The sequence below is a fragment of the Dermacentor variabilis genome, chromosome 2, assembly GCF_050947875.1.
Source record: "Dermacentor variabilis isolate Ectoservices chromosome 2, ASM5094787v1, whole genome shotgun sequence".
NCBI lineage: Eukaryota > Metazoa > Arthropoda > Arachnida > Ixodida > Ixodidae > Dermacentor > Dermacentor variabilis.
The window spans coordinates 249,013,594-249,038,865 of record NC_134569.1 but is presented as its reverse complement, the minus strand read 5'-3'; the positions used below and the strand labels follow the sequence as shown (position 1 = coordinate 249,038,865).

The 25,272-nt window shown below is 45.6% G+C and overlaps 2 protein-coding genes across 6 annotated transcripts in view; one reads left to right on the top strand and one right to left on the bottom strand.

The window, feature by feature from the left end:
- Vps50 (vacuolar protein sorting 50) overlaps positions 1-24,103 on the bottom strand; it is a 178,999-nt gene extending 154,896 nt beyond the window's left edge. Inside the window, exons 1-3 of one of the 2 annotated variants that reach the window (XM_075682820.1) lie at positions 23,837-24,103; positions 23,395-23,472; positions 14,986-15,099 (exon numbers count right to left, since the gene is read on the bottom strand). In XM_075682820.1, coding sequence (XP_075538935.1) covers positions 14,986-15,099; positions 23,395-23,472; positions 23,837-23,878 — 234 coding nt within the window. In that variant the 5' untranslated portion in view covers positions 23,879-24,103. The remainder of the gene's footprint in view (positions 1-14,985; positions 15,100-23,394; positions 23,473-23,836) is intronic. The other variant, XM_075682821.1, reaches the window with a different exon arrangement.
- Positions 24,104-24,137: 34 nt separating this feature from the next.
- Lrch (Leucine-rich-repeats and calponin homology domain protein) overlaps positions 24,138-25,272 on the top strand; it is a 246,742-nt gene continuing 245,607 nt past the window's right edge. For 2 of the 4 annotated variants that reach the window (XM_075682823.1, XM_075682822.1), the window contains exon 1: positions 24,139-24,514. In XM_075682823.1, the coding sequence (XP_075538938.1) occupies positions 24,334-24,514 (181 nt within the window). In that variant the 5' untranslated portion in view covers positions 24,139-24,333. Of the gene's footprint in view, positions 24,515-25,272 lie in introns of all 4 variants that reach the window. The other 2 variants (XM_075682824.1, XM_075682826.1) reach the window with 2 other exon arrangements.

The following is a 25,272-nucleotide window of genomic DNA, read 5'->3' as shown; positions in this document are numbered from 1 at the left end:
AAAGCAGCGAGCACAGTGTCTTCAAGAAAGGAAACACAAGTAAGGCAGATGACGATTATTGTTGTGGGACAAATATACACCCCAAAGGGTGGAACTGTTTTAAAGGGAGCCTGAAACAATTTTGACGATTTTGTACAAATGTATTGAGTCATTATGGCAGGTGCTTTTGATCATTAATTGATGCATCTAAGTGCTCCACATAAAGTGTGCAATTTATTATAAGGTTTTAAAAATGTGCATCGCTACCCATCGCAGCACACCACATGGCTGACTTTTCATCTGCCCCTGACCACGTGACGCAAGGTGACCATATGATGCCAGTAGGCAGAGCTATCTGATTGGCTGCCTAGGGCACATCTATTTATTGCAAACAAATGTTGTTTGTAATACGCCATGCACAGAACGGTGACAACGCCACCTGTCGTCAAGGCTGCAAAGTGCAGGCGAGCTTGGGCGAGCACTGTTCTTGTTAGTGCCTATACACCGTTTTTTTTTTGTAGGTGCCGCCATATTGTGAACGCAGTGGCACCACCTATGGGGAGCGCCATACTGGCTTGGGTGAAAGTGGTGTTTTGCATGGCAGGTATACGCTCGGCGGTGGGTTCTGGCGTTTGTTTTCGTGGTCATGCGGTCTGTTTAGTATGACGAGCGTCTTCTACGAGGTAAACGGTTCTGTGAGACGTGCTGAAGTGGTTTAAGGCGTCATGGCTAGAGTTTCTGCTGGCGTTGAGGTGGACGGAACACGCAGCGTGATGTGTGTGCGCATATTTGAGCCTACAATCAGCCTCAGAGATTAATTGCATATTTCTGAATGTTCCATTCACTAATGTGACCTTATTGCAGTATTATCCTCTATTTCAAAGCTGCGGTTTAGGAGCCATGAAACATACGTGATGATCGTAACAGTGTGGGTACTGTTCTGCTATGATAGGAGCTGTGATATTATACTTTGACAAGCGTTCAAACTGTTCGCTGCAGGTTACATTGTGTGACTACTTGGTTAGATGGATGAGGTTTCCGCCCCTGAATAAAATAGTTTTGGCAAGTAATAGCAGCATACCTTACAGTCTGAATTAAGCTTGTCCAGCAAAGGGACTGTTTATGAACTACGCAAGTGTCCTAAGCAATGGTAGGTGCTGGATTACAGATATATTTGTTCTATATACCGCATGGTCCAAACATACGGCATCAGTGGTTATATATCTATAAACGTTGTGCGGCATGACCATGCGAGGTCGTATTGCGGCGTTAGCCCGTTTTCTCTTGCTTTTTAGAGAAAGAGGATGATAACCGAATTTTTTTGGTGGGTTGTGTTCGTTCTGTTCTGTACGACACACTCACACATATTACAGAAATTTTGTCCTCAAAAATTGCCATCGTATTCTTTTTATGCGATACCTCTCATATATTATGGCTGTACACAGGCCAAAAAAGCGATGCCGAAGCGCACAGCTTACTTATGTAGCGTGCTGGTTCACCAACTGCAGTGATTGCTGTGTTGAGCAGCGCCCTCGGCCTCATGCAAGATGGCTAGCGCAGACATATCGTAATTTCAAGCCTACTAGACTTCAAATGCACGAGAACGATGCCAGTGTATCACAAATATTTGATAGCGCCTGCCGCTTAGTTGTTTCATGGTTGCTTTAGGCTGGTCGTGCACGAGCATGCGCTCTTATGTTTTACTCCCTAAGCCAAGCGATCAGACAGTGAGCTGATTTATCATTTAATGCTGGTAATACAGAGACAACAGGTTTCTTTGTTGAATTAAAACCGATATTAGCAAAATAGTTCACAACACATACACACACCGTGACTGATAACGTGCGCACATCACGGCTAATAAAGCGCGTCACATTTTTGCGCCCCCAAGACATATTTACACCTACTGTAGTTACCGATGCTCTAAAAGCCTTCCCTGACGACCTTATATGAACAGACATGGCAAAAAAATTTCACAACGTAGCACGCAACAGCAATACTTTCAAGCAGCGCTGCGCCGGATCGCCCAAGCCAGAGAGGAAGAAACGCTCTCCGAGCACCCTATCCTCCTCGCCCGATGAAAAGGTCTACTATACGCGTGCTGTGATGTTTTCATTCTTGATCGTAATTTAACCCTTCTGTCAGCCTTTGGCGATGTCTTGAAGCAACTGTTGCATAGTTGGGGCTTTAATATGTGCGAAAACTCGTCATGCGCACACTTAGTTTCCGGTGCTGCTTCGCGAGCAAGAGCAACGGCCACAGTGGCTCACGGCTGATCGACAGAGAAGATAACCAATGGCGCTTTGTTTACTGCAGTTTTGAAGCGATCACTGTGTTTTTACTTTTTTCTCAATGTCGCTGCACCTTTAGCGAGCGCTTGCACATTTACACTTATATGAGATTGTTAGATTATGGTGTTTTACGTGCCAAAACCACGATATGATGATGAGGCACGCTGTAATGGGGAACTCTGGAAATGTGGACCACCTGGAGTTCTTTAACGTGCACCTAAATCTACGTACACAGATGCTTTTGCATTTAGTCCCCATCGGCCATTTTGGCCACTGTGGCCAAAATTTGATCCTGCGGCCTGGTGCTTAGCATCCCAATACCATGGACACTAAGCTACCGTGGCGAGTCGTTTAAACTTGGTCGCCTCATCTACAGTGAGCGCTTGCACATTTACGCTTATATGAGATTGTTAGATTATAGTGTTTTACGTGCCAAAACCACGATATGATTATGAGGCACGCTGTAATGGGGAACTCTGGAAATGTGGACCACCTGGAGTTCTTTAACGTGCACCTAATTCTACATACACAGATGCTTTTGCATTTAGCCCCCATCGGCCATTTTGGCCACTGTGGCCAAAATTTGATCCTGCAGCCTGGTGCTTAGCATCCCAATACCATGGACACTAAGCTACCGCGGCGAGTCGTTTAAACTCGGTCGCCTCATCTACAGTGCAGAAGATACGATAAACATTAGGTTGTTGTTATTAATGAGACGCGATGCCCCCATATGGAAAAAAAAAAGAACAAAAGATGCGACAAGCTAAGCCAGAGAATGCAGAGCAAAGCTGTGAAGCACTCATTGTGTTTAGATGCTTTAAACAAAGGGCTTTCAGTTAGAAAGCAGGAGACGGCACCTTCAAAAAACGTCATGCAATCACCCATACATTGCAAAGAATCAGCTGTTGCTCTACCTATTGAAGGCACTAAAATGCACCCTGCGACATATAATGTTCAGTGTACACTTGCCCCAGCTATCTGCACGTTGACTGCAGAACCTGATGCCTGTAAGCATTAAAGGCTTTTGATGGGGCATTCAAATTCGTTTGGAATGCCTCTTAATATCACTTCGTGGTAATGGGAAACGCCTGAACATGGAAGCCTTGATGTCTGCAACTAATGCATACTGACTTTATCCGAGCTGTGTCATGCGTTGTGGTCAATTCTGAAACCTTCATGTTTCTTTTTTTGGCTTTTTTTGTTAGTGGTGGTAGCGAGCGCATGTTCTCTTTTTCTTCTTTCGCATGAAATGGGTCCATATATGTTCATGTTGTGTCACCGTAGTTGCCTCTGCTTTGAAAATGATTTCAATGTAGCATGTGGCTTACACTAGTTATTTACTGCCATGCTTTGTATTTACTTTAAAACTCTTATTACTGTGTCCCCCAATGTGGTATTCTAACTAATTAAAAAGCACTGCAGTGGCTATTCAGACTCGGGGCTCTACAACAGGTGATACAACATGCGGTCTAATGTTGTATTTGCCTGCCAGGGTGATACTATAAAAATGGTGGTGACACTAAAAAATAACATAAGATATAAAAGCAACATGCTCTTGACTGACCAGGGAGACAAATTTTCAGCTATGGTGTCTTCTAATATCTCACTCGCGTGTTCCTGTGAAATCACCGAAATGCTCTGCTTGTTTAACGATAGAACATTGGTAAAGACAGTGGTAAGACGCAAGCACAAAAACAATGAACCCTTAATTATTACCAGAGTCCTATATGTACTATTTTTCTCAAGGTCATCGTGCTGGTTTTCAAGCTTTACCGTCGTTGGCTCATCATGTGGCCGCCCTTGTACGAACCACGCATTCGCATGCGCGACGGCGCTCCCTCAACCTTCTATAAAAATACACGGCACGTAAACAAAGCAAGTGTGTGCATAAAGAATGTTGGTTCACGGGCCAACAAATGAAGCCATTAGCGGCCGGGGCATTATAATGAAAGCAGCATACTAGCGATGAGCTCTATTTCGTAGGCAAGCTTGTTGATGCTCATCTGCGGCAATACTTGGCACGTAAGGAGACAATGTCGTCCCTGACAGCCGTGAAGTCGGACACATGTCCACTATTGCACAGTGCAATTTGCTCGCGTACACTGACACCACAGAAATAACTATACGGGACACGCACAAGCGGCAAATTGCACGCACACACTTCAGCCATGCCTGCAGTGGAAGGCACGAGGCCCGCCAGCGGTACCAACGGCCGCCGCTATGCGGCTTTCAGTGGCACCCCTGTAAGTGCTCCGCATGGCAGATAGTTGGAATGTTAGTTAATTTGATTCTATTAAAAAGAAAGCAACAGAAAGACAAAGAGCAAGGACAATGTATCACTGCACTCACAACTTCCAGCACACAGCAAGTGCCATCTGCTTGTGTTACAACGTGCTCCGTGTTTACGAGAGCTCCGCAGTCAGTGTTGGTCTCAACTCCTTCTTTTCATGAGCACCATGGTTCGCCCTTGTTACGTTATGGGCTGCAAATGTAGGAACTGGCAAAATGTCAAGCTGCGACATTATGTCCCTCCGCAAGAGAGCAGATGAGCGGAGTCGCTGTAACGCATCGGACTGTCAGTATCTGCTCGGCACCAGGATTTGTGGCCGTAAGAAAGAGAGACGAAACATTAATGTCCACTGGTGTGGGCTGCAAGCCCGGTGGGGGATTAAAGTTACACCTTGATATACCAAACTTCAATACAGCACAGTCCACTTATAACGATAAATATAACGATATATTGGTTATAACGATGAGTCGACTTAAGAGTATAAACTTCTGCATTAGGGCTATGAGAAAGCAAACCACATATAACAATATGTTATTCACCGATTATCGGATATGACGTTTGAAATTCTGCCTTTTGGGCGGCGTTTTCCATGCGGAATAATCGTAAAATTTGCTTTGCAAAGTTACCCTTAACCGAGACGGGGCGAAAAGTTTGCCTATGCAAGTTCGTATCTGCCACCATTACCGTACAGCATCCTGCCAGCGTGTCAATTACGAACGCCACGGAAAGCATCGCAAGTTGGCACAGCGTGCCACAAGATGGTGCCAGCTGCTTTGCGTCCGCATCGCCGGCAAGCGTCCAGAGAGGGAATGGAATGGAAAACTTTATTGAGGTCCAATGGAATGTGCACTAGCATGCAGTGGACCGCTCCCACGTCAGGACAGAAAGGCCTAAACTCTCCGCCATGTCGTGGGCCCATTGGACTGCCCATAGTTGGGTTTCAAAATTGGGACTGCGTAGGGCAGCCTCCTACTTGGACGAGGTAACATCTTCATCGTCCCTTAACGTGGGGCACTGCCAGAGCATGTGTTTTAAGTGGGCAAAGTCTGAGCAAAGCGAAAGTGTTTGATGTGTGAATTTCAGGATAGATTCCGGTGTAAGAGTGCAGGGCTAGGGTATGCCCCGACTTTGCAAGAGTCTGAGTGTCAATGCCTGAGGCTTGTTCAATTTACTGTGTGGCGGCAGATACTCCTGCCTCCCCAGATAAAAGTACTTTGTGAGTTCATTGTACGAGGCAGGGAGGTCCATATTTTCCGGAACCTTGACGCTGCGCCACGCAGTAGCTACACGGTCAACGACTCTTTGTACAGCTCTGCGGGCCAACTCGTTGAGGTTGGACAGGGCGCCCTTGACCTGTCCCATGTGAGTGGGGAACCAGATGTTCATGTGTTGCTTGATTTCCTTGTCTCGTAGAATACTCAAGGCCGGTTTCGAGAGGGTGCTCTTGGCGAATGCTATGAGCACCGATCTTGAGTCGCTGTATATTGTCGTTATTCTGTCATCCAACAGGGCCAACACTAATGTGGCCTACTCCACAACCTCGACCACCAGTGTCTGGACCATCGAGGAGTTTGATTTTTTTCTTTTTGATCAACACTGACTGTAGCAAACGCCTTTCCGTCAGGGTACTGGGCTGCATGGACAAAGCAGCTACTCCGGGCGCATGCACTGGCCTCTTTCAAGAGGGCTTTAGCCCTAGCTCGTCTTCTGCCCACGTTGTACTCGGGGTGGATATTCCAAGGAATGGGGGCAATGGTAATTTGCTCTCTGTTCTCGAAGTATGCTGCAGAAACTGATCTCGATCACCGTCGGGGGAACTCCAAGCTCTCTCAGAATGTTTTGTCCAGCACTGGTTGTAGACAGTCTTGTAAACTGTGCCATCTTCTGTGACTCTGCTATCTCTTCTAGCATGTTGTGCATGCCAAGGTGGAGCAGTCGCTCCGAGTTCGTGTACATGGGAAGACCGAGGGCTCTCTTGACTGCCTTTCTGATCAACATGTGTTCAGCTTATCCCTTTCCCACCTCTGCCAGTGGTGCATGGCTGTGACGCAGGTAAAGTGACAAGGTTGTCCTCGCTTAGCCCTTGCTGCCTGTTAGCAACCCTTCTTATCAACCTGATGGCATTGTCAGTTTCCTTGCTGAGCTTCAGTACCATCTGGTTATTGGAGCTGTTTGATTTGATCATCATATCCAGAACCCGAAGAGAGTGAATCATGGGTTTGAGACAGCCCTCACTTGTCCTTAGAGTGATGCCAATGTCCTCTACAAGCCTCCAACCTTTCAGTTTAGGGCCTCTGCGCTTGGGCCTGTACAGTAGTAGCTCTGATTTCTGCGGTGAGCATCAGAGGACGGTCGGTCTTGGGTAGTCTTCTGTGACCTCGATGGCTTCTTGAAGCACAGCCTCTAAGCGTCCGTCGGTGCCACGGGTGCACCACATGGTGATGTCGTTGGCACATATTGTGTGGTTATGTCGACGACCTTGGAGAGTTTCCTCAATAGAGCAATCATGGCGCAGTTAAAGAAGATTGGGAATATGACTGACCGCTATTGTGTCCCTCTAGAGCCGAGCCTAACCGAGTCTGATGCGAGGTTGCCCACTTGGAGGATGTCTTCTCTGTCCGCCAAGAACTATCTCGTGAAGTTATGAAAGTGCTTGCCCAAATCAAGGCTCAAGATCGTTCCCAAGACAAAGGAATGGAGGATGTTGTCGAAGGCCTCCTCCACGTCCAGCCCAAGTATGTCTCTCATGCTGCGATCGATGACCTGATCCTTGATCAGCCTCATGGGGTCTTGCGTCGAAAGGCCCACTCTGAAGCCTATCACGTTATGGGGATAGACGTCCCTGTCTTCCAAGTACCGGGAGACCAAGTTGTGGATTGTGTGCTCGGTCACCTTGCCCCATACGAAGTGAGCGATATGGGCCTAAGACTGTCGAAACTCGGCAGCTTGTCAGGCTTGCGAATAAGGATGGTGGTGGCCCTCTTTCACATTCCTGGAACTTTGCGCCTGCTCCATGCCTGGTTGACGATCTTGGTCAGGTACTCTATCGATTTGTTGTCCAGGTTACTGAGGGCCTTGTTCACGATCTTGTCTGGACCGGGAGTTGACCTTCCATTTAAGTTGTGTAGGGCCCGTCTGACTTCTTCAACTCCAAACTCTACATCCAGCTCTGGGTTGTTGGAGCCCCCCCGTAATCCTTGAGGGGGGTAGTCGCCTGGCCAGAAGCCACCGGCAGGTACTTGTTCACCAGCTTCGCCCGGACTTCATAGTCCAAGGATTCCTGCCTGGCTGGGTGCAAAATGCATGCCAGCGTGCTTTGTTGGTTTGACTTGGTATTTGTTTCGTCCAGCAAGTTCTTGAGGAGGTTCCAAGAACCCCCTTTACGCATCTGACCGTCTATCAAATTGCAGACATCGTCCCACTGCTGTCTGAAGAGGACACTGAAATGCTCTTCTATTTTCTTGTTGACTTTGGCAATCTTCTTTTGGAGCCTTCTGTTGAGACGCTGCCCCTTCCACCTAGACAGGAGGGAATGCTCGGCCTCGAGAGAGCCTGCTATCCATCTTCTCGACCGAGAGGCCCGTGCTAACTTCCTTGGTGGCGGCCTCAATATCTCTTCCAATCAGTTTGGTCCAGCGTTCGAGATCAGGCAGCTTGCGACCTCCACGTCTTCCGCATACCCCTCCCTAATCCTGCAAAACTTGTCCCAGTTGGTGACTATGAACTCACGCACTCTTCTCTGCTCTGCCTGCAGAGCCATGGAAAGAATGTAGTGGGCCGTGGCCAGGATGTAGTGGTCACTGCCCTGGTCTATGTCGAGGTTGGCCCACTTACTGTATTTACTCGAATGTAACGTGCACTTTTTCCTTATAAAATGGGTCCAAAAATTGCGTGTGCATTAGAATCGTGTACGACCCTAAATCTGCATTACCATATCACCATCTGCATTTCAAAATGACCACCTCATACGCGCTTCGAGCCTAGCTGCCATAGCTTCCTCCATGTGCTGTAGTACATGTGCTTGCATTGTTTGTCTTTCTGTTTCTTGCGTTTGCACTATCAGCATGGAAGTGCCGATTGCAAAGACATGCGGAGTTCATCATGATGCCATAATTAAAAGGAAAGTGATCATGCGTGTGGAGACAGACGAAAACTGGGCCACATCAATGGGTGTTCTGAGTTCCCAAAACTTGTGTGCGGGACTGGCGCAAACAGAAGAAGAGGTGATCTACTATGGCGGCTGCTGCATACGGCACGGTTGCCAAACCGATCTTGAAAGCAATCTGCTATGGAGACAGTGTTTACACATCTAGACGCACCGGTCGGAGCCCTCGTCACTTAGTTAGTGTTGAAGCGATAAGCCGCACAGAGGTCTATTCACTCCATGATTTGCTCGCTCTTGCTACCGCTGATAAAGAGTTTCCGCAGTCACTGCACGAGACGTGTTGATGTTTACTTGAGCACGCATAACACCATGCTCATGAATTTAGTTAGTAAGAGAATGTTTAAAAGCTTATATGGCCGATAAAACAACTATCCTTACTTTTCGTATAGCTGTTCACTAGTTTGCTATCGCAATCGATATCGCCTTTCAGGTGAAAGTGCAACTTTTTTTATTTACAGCAACTTAAGTGTATTGGGAGTAAATCTTTGTTTTTTCAAATGAGAGAGTTTTATTTCTGCATGAAAGAATGAGGTGTGCAGTTCATGGCAAACGGGCGCGCGTTACAATCGAGGGCATTTTCTTCCCCCTTTCGTTTGGTCACGGAAAACAGGTGTACATTACAATTGAGGGTGTGTTACAATCAAGTAAATATGATAGATTCCACCCTTCCTTTATTGAAGGTAAGATCGGGAGTCGTATCCCTGCTGGCTGACATACACATCTAGTAGGGAATGGCAGGTCAGTGACGAGCATCAGGGCTTGGTTGAGCACCTCTCCGAAGGTCCTCCCCTTTGTGGCTATCATACGGGTAGTCCGACGTGTGATATGGAGCGTCAAAGTCGCCCGCAAGTCGTGCATTGGCTAGCGAAGGCAGGAGTTACGCTTAACAGGGAGAAGTGCTCGTTTGCCACTTCCAGCGTCAAGTTCTTTGGCGTCGTGGTCAGCGCTCAAAGCATTTCTCCAGAACCAGACAAGATTGCGGCGATCCAAGCCATGCATGCACCTGAAGATGTCGCAGGGGTACGTCATCTGCTGGGCCTTGTGAATCACATTGGGCTCTTTTTACCCCGTTTCGGAGGTGACCGCGCCGATCCGAGTCTTGCTGCTCAAGCACTCTGCCTGGACTTGGAACCATGCGCCGCAGTCTGCCTTCTCCCAAGTGAAGAAACTGCTGTGCTCAGACCTCTCCGTAGCTCACTACAACACTGCATAGAGGACCACAGTCTGGGCCGACGCCCGCTCCTATGGCCTCGAGGCAGTATTTCTTCAGGGACAGCCGTTCAGTCAGCGTCAGGCATCGGGATAGGAGCATTGTAGGGTCCTCTCCAGACAGCAGCGGGAAGATATTGACACGTGTACTTATCTTTATCGGGCGACCACGTTTCGCCGCTTCACAAATGTTATCGCACAGCGCGGGACGCGCCTGAATGTATCCGAAGTTTCTGGAAAGTTATCGATGCTTCTATCCGCTGTCTGTTGTTGCCGAACCTTGTGTTATCTGATTTATTTGCCTGACGCGAATGGTGTAGAACTTTGTGGGAAGGCACGCGGGTCCCAACAATAAGTCTGGAACATTCGACGACTGCTGTATAAAAGCCGACGTCGTTGACCCACTGATCAGATTTCGACGATCGCCAACTGTGTTCGCCACTATCGTTGTGCTATAAGTGTAGCCTGTTCTTGTGGCACAGGTTCGGCCAATAAAAGTTAATTTTGTCTTTCACAGTACTGCTACTGTGTTCTTCAACGTCACCACCACGTGACAATTCTATAGACAGTCAGATGCACAAAGGGGGGTCTTGGAACCTCCTTTAAGCAGATAGACACACTGGTGGCTAACTGCCCCACACAAGCTGAAACCAGGGTGCAGCGCCATGCAGCCCATGCTGCCGTCAAACACTCCAACTCGACCCTGGGAAGAGATGGGTGTCGACCTTTTTCATCTGAACAGCCAGGACTACAGCCTTTTGGTGGATTAACACTCGTGTTTACCAGAAGTCATCAACTTGCGCTCGACGACAGCACCAGCTGTCTTCAACGCCATCAAGAGTGTCTTTGCGCGTCATGGGATCCCAGGACTGGTGCGCAGTGATAACAGTTCTCAGTTTGCTGCAAGAGAGTTCTCTGCCTTCGCCGAGTCCTACAGCTTTCACCATGTCCCAAGCAGTCCCCATTTTCCACAGTTGAACGGGGAGGTGGAATGGATGGTCAAGGGCCTGCTGCGGAAGGCGGATTATCTCTACCTGCCACTTCTAGCATACTGGGACACCCCTCAGGTAAACGGAGTGAGCCCTGCTCAGCTGCCTACAGACCTGGGTACTGAAGACGTTGCACCAGCTGGAGCCAGGCTGGCCCCATCAGTCCCATTCACTCATTCTGACCAGGACAACCAGAGGCACCAAGCACCCAACTTCAACTGAGGACATGCGGCTCACACACTGCAGCCTCTTCAGGCCAGCAAGCGGGTCTGGGTATGGGACGTCAACTCCCCTTTGACCCTCATGGGGTCAGCTCGCTTGAAAAAATCGTTTGTGAAAGTGCATTAGCTCTATAGGAACCCTGATGGTGCATTTATCAAGTTTGGAATATCCATCAAGTGTGAAAAATCCGTTAGCTATTGTATAGTGGCGACTGAATTTTTTCAATAGTCCAAGCGTATTTAGAAAGATGAGAAGCACAACTTCATGTTTATCTTTGGTGCTCTTTTTTTTCCCAATAGTCATCGTACACTGTTGGGCAATCAAACCAAAGATAAACACAAAGTTGTGCTTCTTATATATATATATATATATATATATTATGCTTACACATGTCATGAACCCTAATGATGTAACGTGTAACGTGAGGAGTGCTCTGAGACATGAAATTTCGAAAAAACAAAGCTTGCCTTATATTCGTGAAAATACGGTATGCATCTATTTATGTTTTTTATCTATGTATCTTTGTACATTTGTATCTGTTTTCCTGCCTACCTGGGTCAATGGGTAGTCCATGGTCGAATGGGTAGTGTATCGAGCTACCATGCTGAGATATTATTATTATTATTATTATTATTATTATTATTAGATATTTATTATCCTTAGAGATTATTATTCAATAATACGGCCGGCAGTATTGAATAAAATAAGAATAAAATTAAGAAAGAATATGGAAACATACAAGCACACAAAGGAAACATGGAGGGAGCAAGCTGACAACGGCCACCAAGTGGGGCACAATGCCTGCCTACTCTTTTGGGAGGAGGGAATGAAAAGAGGAGAAAAGTAGAAGAAGATAGGAAACAAACAAATAGGAAATAGACAAATGACAGAGACACATACAAAAGAACGTAGGAACACAGAAAAAATGTCTGTAAATGGGAGGCCAAATCAGTTTTCTGGTGCTGAGATAACACAGTTAAAAACCAACCATTGGACCAACTTAGGTCATTAAGTACTTGGCAATGTGTACACACGTGTCGCTCTTCAATGAACCCCTTTCACACCTACATGGGTCACTGTAGAAACAGACTTGGACTACTGGGTACACTGAGTATATGCCACTTGATCTTTGCTTGTCTTCAATGAACCTTTTTGATGCCAAACTGGCTCACTGGGTGTGTGCCAGTGGGTGTGTGCGACTCTTCAATGAATGCCTTTTTGATGCCAACTTGGGCAGCTGGGTATGTGTCATTGGGAATGTGCCACTCTACAATGCCGAATCAGATCCCTTAGATTTCTCCAGTGTGAAGGGGAATCAAACCAATGTCACAAGATTTCCTCAAGGACAGCGAAAATGCATGGGCAATGCTTTGGCGAGCTGTGCCATGTATGCACTGAGTATGTGCCGCTTCTTAACAAACCTCGCGCCACCTTGGGTCACTGGGTATGCGCCACTGAATGCCTGGCAAGCGAGGGAACAATTCTCAGTTTTAGCAGGCACTGGTGAACCACACTTCTAATCTCAAAGGCCATGCGCGGACTTCTTGTCAGTACCACTAGATGGTCCGGTGCAGGCACGTACCCAAGGCCCCCCCCTCTCCCCCTTCCTGCCCCCGCCACCACTCCTCACACACATTCCTAAAGCGCCGTCAAATCAATGTTGAGGCTTGACAGCTATTCGGTGGTCAACATTTTGCTGCCTTTTTCGCTCCTTTTTGGATGACAGTAGTTAGCGGCATCTCCTGGGGTGTGAAGGCCAGTTTTCTCATTGATTTGGTGCCCGCGCAATCAACACGAGATGTGTTCCGTTGTCACCACCTATTCAACGGTCACGCGCATAGCTGTTGCTTCATTAGTTCAACTTTCTTTGTTTAGACTGATCCAGGGACCAGGAAAGGGATTCAGTTCGTAGTCAGTTGGTCTGTATGCTCCAGCAACGAGTTGTGGTAGGAGAAAACGCCAGTTGCATTTAACATCTCCTTTTGCTTCATTATTTCTTCAAGTGACGGCTCACCACAATGCTGGTGGATCCTTGGAACCATATACCAGCAATATGGGCTAGATAAGGCGAAAAATAAAATAATGCAAAACAGTGTCCATCATCAAACCCTGCAATAACCCTTAAAAAAATTATGGGGTTTTACGTGCCAAAACCACTTCCTGATTATGAGGCACGCCGTAGTGGAGGACTCCGGAAATTTGGACCACCTGGGGTTCTTTAACGTACACCTAAATCTAAGTACACGGGTGTTTTCGCATTTCGCCCCCATCAAAATGCGGCCGCTGTGGCCGGGATTCGATCACACAACCTCGTGCTCAGCAGCCTAACACTGCAATAACCCTTAAACCCATAAGCAATATGACTGTCACCCGTCACCTCGTCTGGTTTTTCACTAATTGTACAGCGCTTTTCATGCAAAATTGGCAACTGGAAATAAAAGTTGGAAGGAGTTGAGAAATTAAGCAATATACTAAGGGAGAGAGCCAAGGAAACAGCCACACAGGAAGGAAAAGTGGAAAATTAACAAATTTAACCATTGTTTATGAAAATATTTATGGATCAACATCGTTTTATTTAAAAAGGAAGTAGCGAAAACACCGCCAGAAGTGGAGAACAATTTCGTGTGTTTTGAATGACGCTTATACAGTTATTAGTCGAGCCGCCTGATGTAGCCATTTCTCTGCTGTGCTTATGTAGGTGTTTTTCTAACCTTTTGCGGTGCACATAGTACGTCTAGAACGGCAACGTCCTGCACTCTATGCAGTTGTGTGGGACTGGCGGCCACGTACCATTATGCAACTTTTCAAATAACAATATGAGTCGCTTTTCAAACTTGGTAGAGCAGTAAATGAGGGATCCAAAAGAACTGTGATTGTTCTGCAAATATACATTTCTCTATAATTCTTCCAAAGCGGATTAAAAAAATTCTACTATAGTCGGATACAACTTAAGTCTGCAGTGACGCCCCGCCCACGCCCTCATAACCGCCAGCCACTGTTACTCCGCGAGACTGCAAATAATTCGTACTTCAAACTTTTCCTGTCACTCAAATAAGGTGGTAACCACAAAAATAAACCCCACTTGAGTCTATTTGATGTGGCTCCTTGTTTGCCAAGTAAAGTAGATGTGTTTTTCACAGGCGTACTTGTGAGATGCACCTTGTTTCATTTCTCTTTTGTAGGTTTACACGTCTTTACAACGAATGGCAGGTGTAATTCACATTTGTACTAGTAAAGGTGCCCCCTTCATTTGCATAGAAAGGTTACCTTTTGTTCCCTCCTCCCCCCCCCCCTTAAAAAAATATCCTGGGTACATACAGGCCTGGTGCAGCAGGTCCATAAGAAGTGCAAGAGAGGAGCCCGGCTGCTGCATGACGTATTTCTCAGCGTTCGCAGGCAATGGCATGCCACGCATTTCGGAGGCCATGCTTTGCGGCAGCAGCGGTGCTATATGGCACAAAGTGTTCTCAGCAAAGCCCGAAAGAGGAACCCTATCACAGCACAAGCTTCAAACATAATTTGTTTCGATGGTGGCAATACACTGTGTCGCTATATGGGTTCAATGCCATATGCATTACCCTTGACAGTCATCGTGAGATTGGTTCTACCGACCCTTGGTTTATGTTGCAGTGCAAAAAACACATTTTTATAGCTTTTTGTGATGCATACACTCATAGTTCGATCGAACTGGCAATTCTGCGTGAAATCTGCTATAGATAAACAGGGCTTTTTACATGGTCAAAAATTGAATTACAGCGGTCAGGCACATTCTGGCACCACTTCTTTGGATTTGTTCCTGCTATTTAGGACAGATGTTTTCAATGACAGCTGCATGGATACCTTGAGCTCATGGTCACTAGCGTCAAACTCCCCTTCGGGTGAGCAGTAGATGGCCTCAATGCATGACAAGACCTCCTCCTCTTCATTTGGATCGGCTGGCAGCTCCCCACTGGGCTGAATGCGCACAGTAAGAAGGCACACACAGTTAGCCAAAACTGAAACACTGCCACTGTAGTAGGCAGCAACTCACAGCATTATCTCACCTATAATGAATCATTCGTGAACAAACAGGTAAATCACATATACTAGTGGCCACAGAAGTGTAAATTCAAATGGTTGGCCCATGCACCATTAAACTTCTTACATCATCAACAAATTCAAATGACATCAGGTGTTTCATTCGCATTACAGAAGCCATGTAAACAATTTGACACATTGCTTTTAAATTTATGGTCACCAAATTCTTGCCCAGCTGTGCGCACACATTCTTGCTCAGCTGTGCGCACAAATGCAGAACTTCACATTCCAAGGAAAGTACCAACTGTGTGAAATGCTATACTGATATAAAAAATGTTAATAGCTTCTAACCAACATGCTACAGTCACTGGTAAAAGTGTACTGACCTAGTTATAACAAAATTTCAAATGCAACAATTTAAGTTGCTTTAAGCCAAGACTTATGACATAGCAAATTACACTAAAGCACTTGAGCACAAAGCACTCGTAAGGGCGTGGCACAATACACCCTGTGGACACCATTTTGTGCTGACGACGTGTGCTCCTCCCCTGAACTCACCTTCACCACCACTGACTGCACTCCACTCTTATTAATGGGCTTATTTAATGCATTATTTCAATTCTTTAAAACCATTTTCAAGTCCACATCAGCTTGAAGAGGGGTTCATCAATAACTTTGCGAACTTACAGCTTTAAATCTTTATTCCCTTGCTTAAGAAACATTTTGGTCCACTGCACAAGGGGCAGTGGATCAAAGTTGCTGGTCAGTAAACAACTTTCACTTTTACTCACAAATATTTGAAGCATACTTCCAAAACGTGACGATCTTTGCTCTGCTATCAATGCTTCTGATGCTGACACAATCTGTTTTACTGAAGCCTGGTTATCTGCAAAGATTGATAGTAATGAATTGTTCTATAGCAAAAAAAAAAAGAAACGAAAAAGAAAACGCTAACATTTACCAGTGTGACAGGGGTGCTAGGTGTGGCGGAGGCATGCTTAGTGCAGTCTCTGATGCTGTTTTATTTTTTCCTATTCATCTTACTAATAATGATTTAGAAGTTGCCTCGGTTGAAGTGCAAACATGCTATAAGAAATTGATATTGGGCGTTTGTTCTCGTCCACCGTCCTGTTTACCCGCCTTTGCTGATAACCTTCATGATGTTCTCCATACGATTAGAGTTGTGGGGATTCGAGACTCTCACTCGTTCCCTGATATGTTGTTTTCTCACATAGCACCTGTCTCCTATAATCCAGCTTCGCTGCGTGGCTTTACTGTGACAGTCTGTATGCTTGCAGGGCGTACGAGAGATGACGCGAGTGTTGCTCTACTAATGCCACCTAACGGCGGGGTTACTTGGGCGCGGAAAGGAGAAGGCTCCTCCTCTTTGGCTCGGAGTCTGCAAGCGGCGCGGTCATTCTGCGCGTGCGCCGATCCATGCTTCTGCGAGACCGTCTTGCGAGGCCTAGTTCGAACACACCACCGTTCGCGTGACCATACGCGCGAACGACCAGCCATTTGTGTCCAGCATGGGGCGAACATATTCGCTCGTTATCCGGTCGCGGTGAGTTGGACTAGCGCAATTTGTCGCGCACCCATCGGCATGTTTTGTGGATGGCAACTCAGCTAGCAGGCATTAGTCTGAAAGGTGCAATAAAAGAGCACGGGTGAGAAGCCCACAGAGTGTGATATCTGAATAGCCCATTCATTTTACTAGGTGACTTTATTTTCCCTAATACAGTATGGTCTAATGTGCATTCCTAGTGTCATACTTTTTCCAACGAAGGCTACAGATTTTTGAATTTGTGCAATGATTTCAACTTATCCCAGCTTGTAATGCAGACCACTCGAATTATGTCTACTAATTTTAACATCCTCAATTTAGTACTAACCACTACGCTTGATCTTTTCCATCCCATATCGCACCTACCAGGGGTAAGCGATCACTAGCTGCTTTATTTTTCTTTGACTTGCACCATGCCTCACAAGAGCAACCATAAAAATATATCTGCAACTATAAACATGCTTTTTATGATGTTAACCATGGGCTCTTTGCCTTTTTATATGATCAGTTGCCCAACTTTCGTGATTGCCCCATGAATACTAACTGGAATTTGTTCAAAGAAAAAGTTTCACCGCTCATCAAGAAATACGTTCCACACATAGTCATTGCATCAAACTGACAATCACCATGGTTCACTCAGTCATTAAAAAGGCTGCGTAATAAAAAAACACATTTTCGCTCTGCAAAACTAACCAGTACTCAAGAACCTTGCACTACTTATAAGGCTGTGGCTACCGAATATAAAAAAGCTTTCAAGCCCACCAAGGATTCATTTTTCAATACTACATTACCATCTCTTCTAATTACTAACCCTAGAAAATTTTATAGCATAGTCAACAAAAGAGACAATTCAGCTATCACCCTTAAAGAATGAACCACCAACTAATCCAACTTGATCAATGTGCAAAAGTTCTGAACTCTGTATTTGTTTCTGCTTTTTCCAAAAATGTGTGTTCCGTAACCACTACCTATCCCTGTACTGACTTTTTACCGAAGGACCTTATTGTCTTTGATATTGCCGAGGCCCTATAATGTAAAACTATTCCAATGTGTTTTTATTCAAATCTTCTAACGTGAAATTTACATAACCACTGACGCAAGCATAGGGTGGTGACCCACAGGGTTGCCTAAAGAGACCAATCAAATGCTCTCTTCATTTATAGGAGGTCACTTTGGTTGGCGTTAAAAATGAATAACACTGCCTACACTGAGCAGCTTGTCTTATCTAATTGGCTGACAAGTGGCAAGGAGCACGCTCAAGTGGAGAGGGATTTGATGGGACCAAGCCAGTGCACTGAAAATCGATAATCGGATGAAGAGGGTGGTGCCAGCATCTGTTATTGGTCCTCTGTCACTTACTTAGCTTACGGTGGCTCGTCGAAAATCGCAGCAGCATACAACGAAAGCTTAAGAATGGCGCTAAAACGGATCCTCAGCAAAGAAGAGTTGGCCGAATGAGGTTGCAAATGTGCAGAAAGTTCTTGAAAACGTTACGCGGCCACGCAAAAAGTTTTATTGTATGCAAATAAACCCATGTTCTCCGGCAGGTGCTAGCAGCAAGTGCCTGAGTGATCGACGGCAGCCATCTTTTATTCCTTTCCGAATGGAGCAGCCTGCGGCTATTCAGAAAAAAATTCAGTTTTCTTCGGCATATTAATGCATCTTTAATGTGTACACGTCACTGTGAAGCGGTGAGTTTTCGCAGTTTTGTAATGTCGCGTGACAGGCAGGTGATGTGGGTGCTGCCCTAAAACTTTCGACCAATAGCCGAGGTCTAATGGCGAAAAGGCGTTGAATCAGAAATAACTATTTGGCTTTTGTTCAATCCAATCATACATAATGAGTGTGTACACGTCATATCAGATGGTGAGCTGTCGCAGTTTTCGTGATGTCACGTGACAGACAGGCGAAGTGGAGGTGGTCCAAAAACGTTTGTGACCAAACGTGAAGGGCTGATTGCAGAATTGGAATAGAAGTGTGGAAGAGCTTTACGTTATAGCGCCCCCAACATAGAAAGAATAACAGATAAGTTAAAAGTTTCTTCAACACGTGGCACTGATAATATAAATTCCAACTTTTTAATGAAGACTAAAGTGTACTGTGCTATAATACTTTCTAATCTATTCTATTCCAGCAATCTCTTCAGACAGCCTGAATTCTGGAAGACTGGAAGGTCAGAAGGGCAAGTTCCTTGCAGAAGTCTAGGGATAGCCATTCACCATATAATTATCGACCCATTTCACTTACGTGCATGCCACGTAAAATTATGGAACATGTCCTCACCTTGGATCACTCCTAAAGTCAAACGTCTTTTTTACATATCATTGTCATGGACTCCACAGGATGTTTTCTTGTGAAACTTTTAACGTTTACACATGATTTAAATACCATACTTCCCAGGGTTCCATTGTTGACTACATATTCCAAGATTTTTCAAAAGTATCTGACAAGGTTTCTTATAATAATAATAATATTTGGGGTTTTACGTGCCAAAACCACTTTCTGATTATGAGGCACGCCGTAGTGGAGGACTCCGGAAATTTTGACTACCTGGGGTTCTTTAACGTGCACCTAAATCTAAGCACACGGGTGTTTTCGCATTTCGCCCCCATCGAAATGCGGCCGCCGTGGCCGGGATTCGATCCCGCGACCTCGTGCTCAGCAGCCCAACACCATAGCCACTGAGCAACCACGGCGGGTAAGGTTTCTTATCAACTGCTTTTTTTAAAAAAAAGTAAGTAAACGTAACTTTGATCCTAAAGCCGCAGATATACTCCGACGTAATGCGCGTGCACACGTCGAGCTCCACGACGTCACGATAGTGAACAACCGGCGTCTATACTCCAACGACATGATGCAACCGGCGTGTCTGGCGCCGTTGGGCACATTCCAACGTTACTGGTGCGTGAATAGCTCCATTGGTACTCCTTCATGCCACACTAATCATTTTTACAATTCATTCATCTCCAATACATCAGCAAGTTGTAATCATCTTCCCCAATCTGTCATCAAAATAGCTGATAATTCTAAGTTCAAAGCTGCTTTAACTAACCTGCTGTTGTCATAAACACAAGAAATTATGGCATTGTTCTCTTTTTTTCTTTTTGCTTAGCCCATTTTTTTCCTTTTCTTTTTGATTCCACCGATCTTTGTTTTGTAGGCATAGATTACTGTGTTGAGCATCATCTCTCTTGTTTTTTTTCTTTGTTGATAATGTCTCTCTATGCTTTGTATGCTAAGCGGCTTTTTTTCCTTTTATTTTCTACCATGTGCTATTTATTGTTAATTTCTTTTGTTGTATTGATGTAACGCTTCCTTTTCCTCTTAAGTTTTATAAAAATTTACCGCTGGTTTTTTTTCCCACTTTATCGAACGTAGCCACTCCCCTCTGTAATGGCCTCGGGGCCTGAGGGTAAATAAATAAATAAATGTTATTTCACTCCTTGAAATGTGTTTTAGCAGGTCCATCATGCTTTATTTCCTGTGCCTTCCTCAGCTGACCAGAACACTCGAAATGCTTACTATAAGCCAGTTCCATATCCTTGACAGTTTCATTCTAATGTCACCTCTAGCTTTCTCGTAGAAATAATTTCAGTACCACGCAATCTCTGTGGCGCTACGAAATTATTCTGAATATGATCATTTTTTTAATGCTGCTGATTGCCACACATCTTTGTGACTTCCACTGCAAGTTCTACATACAATTGCCCCATTGATTCCTCGACAGTTCCATCAACCTCCTACTGTTTAGTTCTCTTACATCAACTGTTCTGAACCTTTGCAGTGCTGTTATCGGCCATCTGCAAGACTAAAGAAATTTTATGATATATTTTATGACACACAATGCATTCCACACCCTTGCAAATGTTAAGACCAATCTCACATTGTGTTTTATTGCAGCACATGCAAATGCATGTTTCTCACACTTTTTTAAAATGTTTTTTCCTGCATGCATATTATCAAACCAAGTACTCTTACTGTCATTGGCAGTTCAACATCTTATTTCATGTACACTGCAGGATGAAGGTGTCTTAAAGAGATCTCCATTTACCCCTTTGTTGCACCATCTGAAACAGTCTATACTTGCTAATTTCATCACACCACCTATTTCACTGCCATTCCCAACAGCCGTTCCCTTCCCTTGGCACCCATTCTGTAACTCTGATATACCATCTGCCCTACACATTACATGCCATGCCCAGCTCCATTTTTTTCCTCTTGATATCAACTAGAATACTGGCTAAAGTTAGGCCTGACATTGTTCATTCCATCTCTGTTTATGGGTCTTCAGCTTCCTCTCGAGCGTCTTTGTTAACCTCCAAGTTTCTGTCCCGTATAATTGTTAGCACCATCAGAATGCAATTACGGTAAACTTTTCCTTTCAAGGATATTGGTGAGCTGCCAGCCATGAGTTGGCAATTCCTGCAGTGTGCCGCCGAACCCATTCGTGTGCTGTGCACTTCTTTCACATGATCCAGAACAGCTCCACTGAAGATAGCCTTGACGTCAATATGCATGGTGCGACTCTAAGGCACCCTGGGGCTGCTCAACCCTTTTTACCTGTGCCTACAGCTGAACTCACTTCCTCTGCTGTTGAGAGGAATTAGCCATAAAAACACATCTTGTCCCACATGTGCATAAAATGGCTTAAAAAATGCACAAATTGATGCATGCAGATCATAGGATGGTGTTCAAGAATTCATATTGGGCCACATGCAACATAAAATATGAGGGTGACTAATTAACATAAATGAAAAATTAGAGCGGTCCAAGTATCAAACCTTGTGGGAGACCGGAATTAGCTCTCACAAGCAGAGAATACTAAGTGCCAGATACACATACAATTTGTTCTCGGTCAAGTAAGGCATGAATTAATCTTAAGGCCATACTGGGCCAGTAGCTTAAAATGACCTTGTTGCAAAATTCCCGCATGTTCTTGATGGCTCGAAGAACACGTCCATTAAGGAACATTGGCACTTAATCCTCTTCACAGTTTCTACCAGCTTCAAAGCCTTCATCAATGATTAGATGAAAAGTGCCATGTCTCTATCATCCTGCTATCAATGAGAAACAGTAAAAGATCACCAGAAACAGTGGGCTAAGGATAATCGAAACTTGCTTAAATGGAAATGCCCAGGTAAACGAGATGGTACTTCGGTTGGCTACTCATAGGAACAATGTGAACAAACTTTGTTAAAACGAAATGCTTTCTTGGTTAACTTCGGTTAAAATGAACTGGAACTGAAACTGCACCTACCTCACCAGCTGTCATACTCATGTGAGGCATGATTAGGTTGACAAGAATTTAAAACGGTGATGCCAAATATCCAAGAAAATCCAATGTATCAGTGATTGCACTGTCATGACATCAGCAGCTGTTCTGCAGTGTTCACGTTGCCTAGTTTTTGTGTTCTTTTGTGCATCGTGATGGAGACAGTCAAGAACTGAGGATGCACGAGTACACACTTTGTACAAAAGAAGCTGTGATATTTCAAGTAGAGTACAATAACGCCTTTTTTCACCGCAGTGAAATTAAAACACTCGAAGGTTTTGAAACAAAACAATTTTTTTTTTATTCCTGCGTCCTTCGCATAAACATAACTTCTGACAAACGGAAATCTATTTTCTATCCCTTAAAGTTCTGTTTAATGGAGTGCTCACACAAAAATTTGGTGTCCCCCTTTTCTCACTTTTTCAGGTAGCTGTCAACTACATAGTTTTGGTACAAAGCCTCAATTCCTCAAGAGCATACAAATAAATAATTACAACACATTTTGCCCGGCTTGCTTAAAATGCTCATCAAGTGCAGCACTGGCTTCGGACGTGAAAAAGGTTACTTCTCACGCCACCAAAAACGAAGGAGGCAGGTTGTGGTGGTTGAAGGACATGCAATGACTGTGTCGCCAAAAGCTGCCAAACTGGCCCGAATAATTCACTTCCCTTAAAAATGCAGGGGGACACTCTCTCCTCTATTGTCCCGTCGAGTACTGAATGGACTCAGCTTTAGACACCATGGCCATGCACAGTGTGTACGTGTCAATGGTATCTGGTACCACAAGACTGCAACAACAGGTTTTGGTGACAAAATAAGTAACCTTCTTCAAGTCCGAAGCCATGCTGCTGTTGGCACGCATTTGGAAATGGCCGTATTAAAAGCTAACGTAATTAATTGTTTGCTGCACTCTTGGGAAATTGAAACTCCATAACATAATTACTTGGTCGAGGCTATTAATTAAATTAATAGAACTAGAACAAAAAATTTGTCAGCGCTTCTTTAAGCAGAGTCTACTGCATATGACCAAACAGGCATGTTATTTAGGGCCAAGTACGTTTGCCAGTTATCTTTGATAGTAGTAGGATTCATATTGCTTAGCTAGAACGTAAACCCTGCTAAATTTTTGTGACAAAAATATCAAAGGGATGCTTCGATATAATGAAAAGTGAAACTAAAATTTGTGGGCACTGTGCGAACTTTAGATACGGAAGTTTGTGTAGGAGTGGGTCTGTGTCATGCATGCGACGCGATTGTAAGCATTACTGCGTGTCTACAATGACGGTTGGCTTTGAGAAAGCCTGCGCGATCTCACGGCAGCGCGGGATCCCGGCGTTGCACGTCACGCCCAGCGTTCAACCCGCGCGACGTGCTGCCGGTATGACTACGGGAATACCTTGAGCCTAGGTATGGTCGCTTGCGGCTCAGGAGTTCCTGTTGTAGCGCTTGACGTGTCCTGTGCTGGCAGCTGCCCCTGGAAAATGTTGTTGACCACGATCACTTCGCCACCAACACTTGGCGTGTTCCAGTCTCAGTATTTCGAACAGGGAGTCGCGTTGTGAAAACCGCGTAATTACGAAGACTTGCCTATAGCTATCCACTGCAAGCAGCAGAATACGCCTCCCAAATAGTACACCATATGCACGAATATTCACTTCCTCACTGTGGACAGTGACAGTACTGGGCTTGAGCCCAGTGGACGACTGCGCTGTGCACAAGAAAGTGCATGCACATGACAATGCACAGAAATATGATCCCATGATAACACGAATCTTTGACGCGGGCCTATCTATCTTGCGGTACTCAAAGTAAATCCAACATCTTCACTTGACACTTGCCTGTTTTCCGACCAGTGATCGCAGCTTTTTCGTGAGATCCATAGCGCCTCAGTCAGTTGCCTGTACCGTGCTTTGCTTCAAAATGATCGTAAGGCATAAGAAAGACATGAAAACAGTGCTACACAACCTCTTCACACATCGTGCACCCGAAGCGCGGCTGCTACAACCTGCAACCCCGCTACAACTTTACCATGACTTTACGTTCAGGAGCACACACGCACGTCTTCCGTCAAAATAGCTAGCGTGGATGCCGGCACGCCATCTGTTTTGAGGTCTTTTTTCTTTTACCGTCCGTCGTCGCGCCAGACGTCGAAATAGTGGGGAGCTCTGGAGCGTAGCCGGAGTGCTTTGTGATCGCCTGCAGGGAAGCTCCTGAAGGGGCACATGATTGCTTGTGCGTGATTGTTACGGTGGCAGCAAAGAGCAGCGGTGTTTCGCGTGTGCGTTTTGCAGTCGACACCGTTCAAGTCGGTCCTGCTGAACATGCGGACGGTGGGATGGCGGCGCCGACTGCTTTGGCATCGCAGGCAGCGTCCAGCAACGCGCAGCTAACGCGCACCTTGGAGCGGCTCCTCGAGGACGCCCAACACACCGGCGAGCTCAAGTTGAACGGCCGCAAGTTAAAAGAGCTGCCGCCCTACGCGGCCAAGTACGACCTTCGGGACATTGTACATGCAGGTGAGATAAAACGTGATGCGCGTGCGAGCGGTTTCAAGTTCGTGCGTTTTGCTTTGCATGTTTGGCTCAGCGATAAACTGATGCCCGCCGGATGTGGGATGTCCGGCGCCGCCTTAGCATTTGCACTTAGTAGGGCTTGGTTGCTTGGTCGCGGCACCGGCATTCAAAGCCCCAAGGACGCACTTCCAGTGTCAACGCGCGCGAGGCTTCCAGTGGTCGAGTCGGTTGGCCACTGAAGTGGAGAACCGTTGCTGCCGGCCGCGCCCGTTAGCCCACTTTCATCCGAGACGGCACGAGGGGGTGCCTCGCCTGAGCACTCTCGCCTATCTCGACCTAGATTGCCTCTTACATCTGCACTCCCTCGCTGAGCCGTCAATCTCGCGCCGTAAAGTCTCTGAGCGCTCCAGCCGCGCCGTTTGGTTCACTGACTCCTGTTGGGATGACAGCTGTGGATTGGTTCTGCGTCGTGCTTGTCTGGCAGGGCGAGCAGTGCACAAATTTAATACATTGTGCCGCGTTTTATGCGAATTATGGCAGGGTGCGGGAGTCTATACTAAGGACGCACTACTGTGCTGGCTTCTCGCCTCCGCCTTTCTTTCTTTCTTTAAAAAAATTCCATTCAATCCCTTCTGCCTCTTCAATCTGAACAGGCATGGTCGGGACAGTTATAGTATAGCCGCAATTGCTGCATAAGGATCTATATTTATTGATCAGAGTGCTTGTTTTTCACTTCAAGCCATTTTCCTTATTTCTGCTAT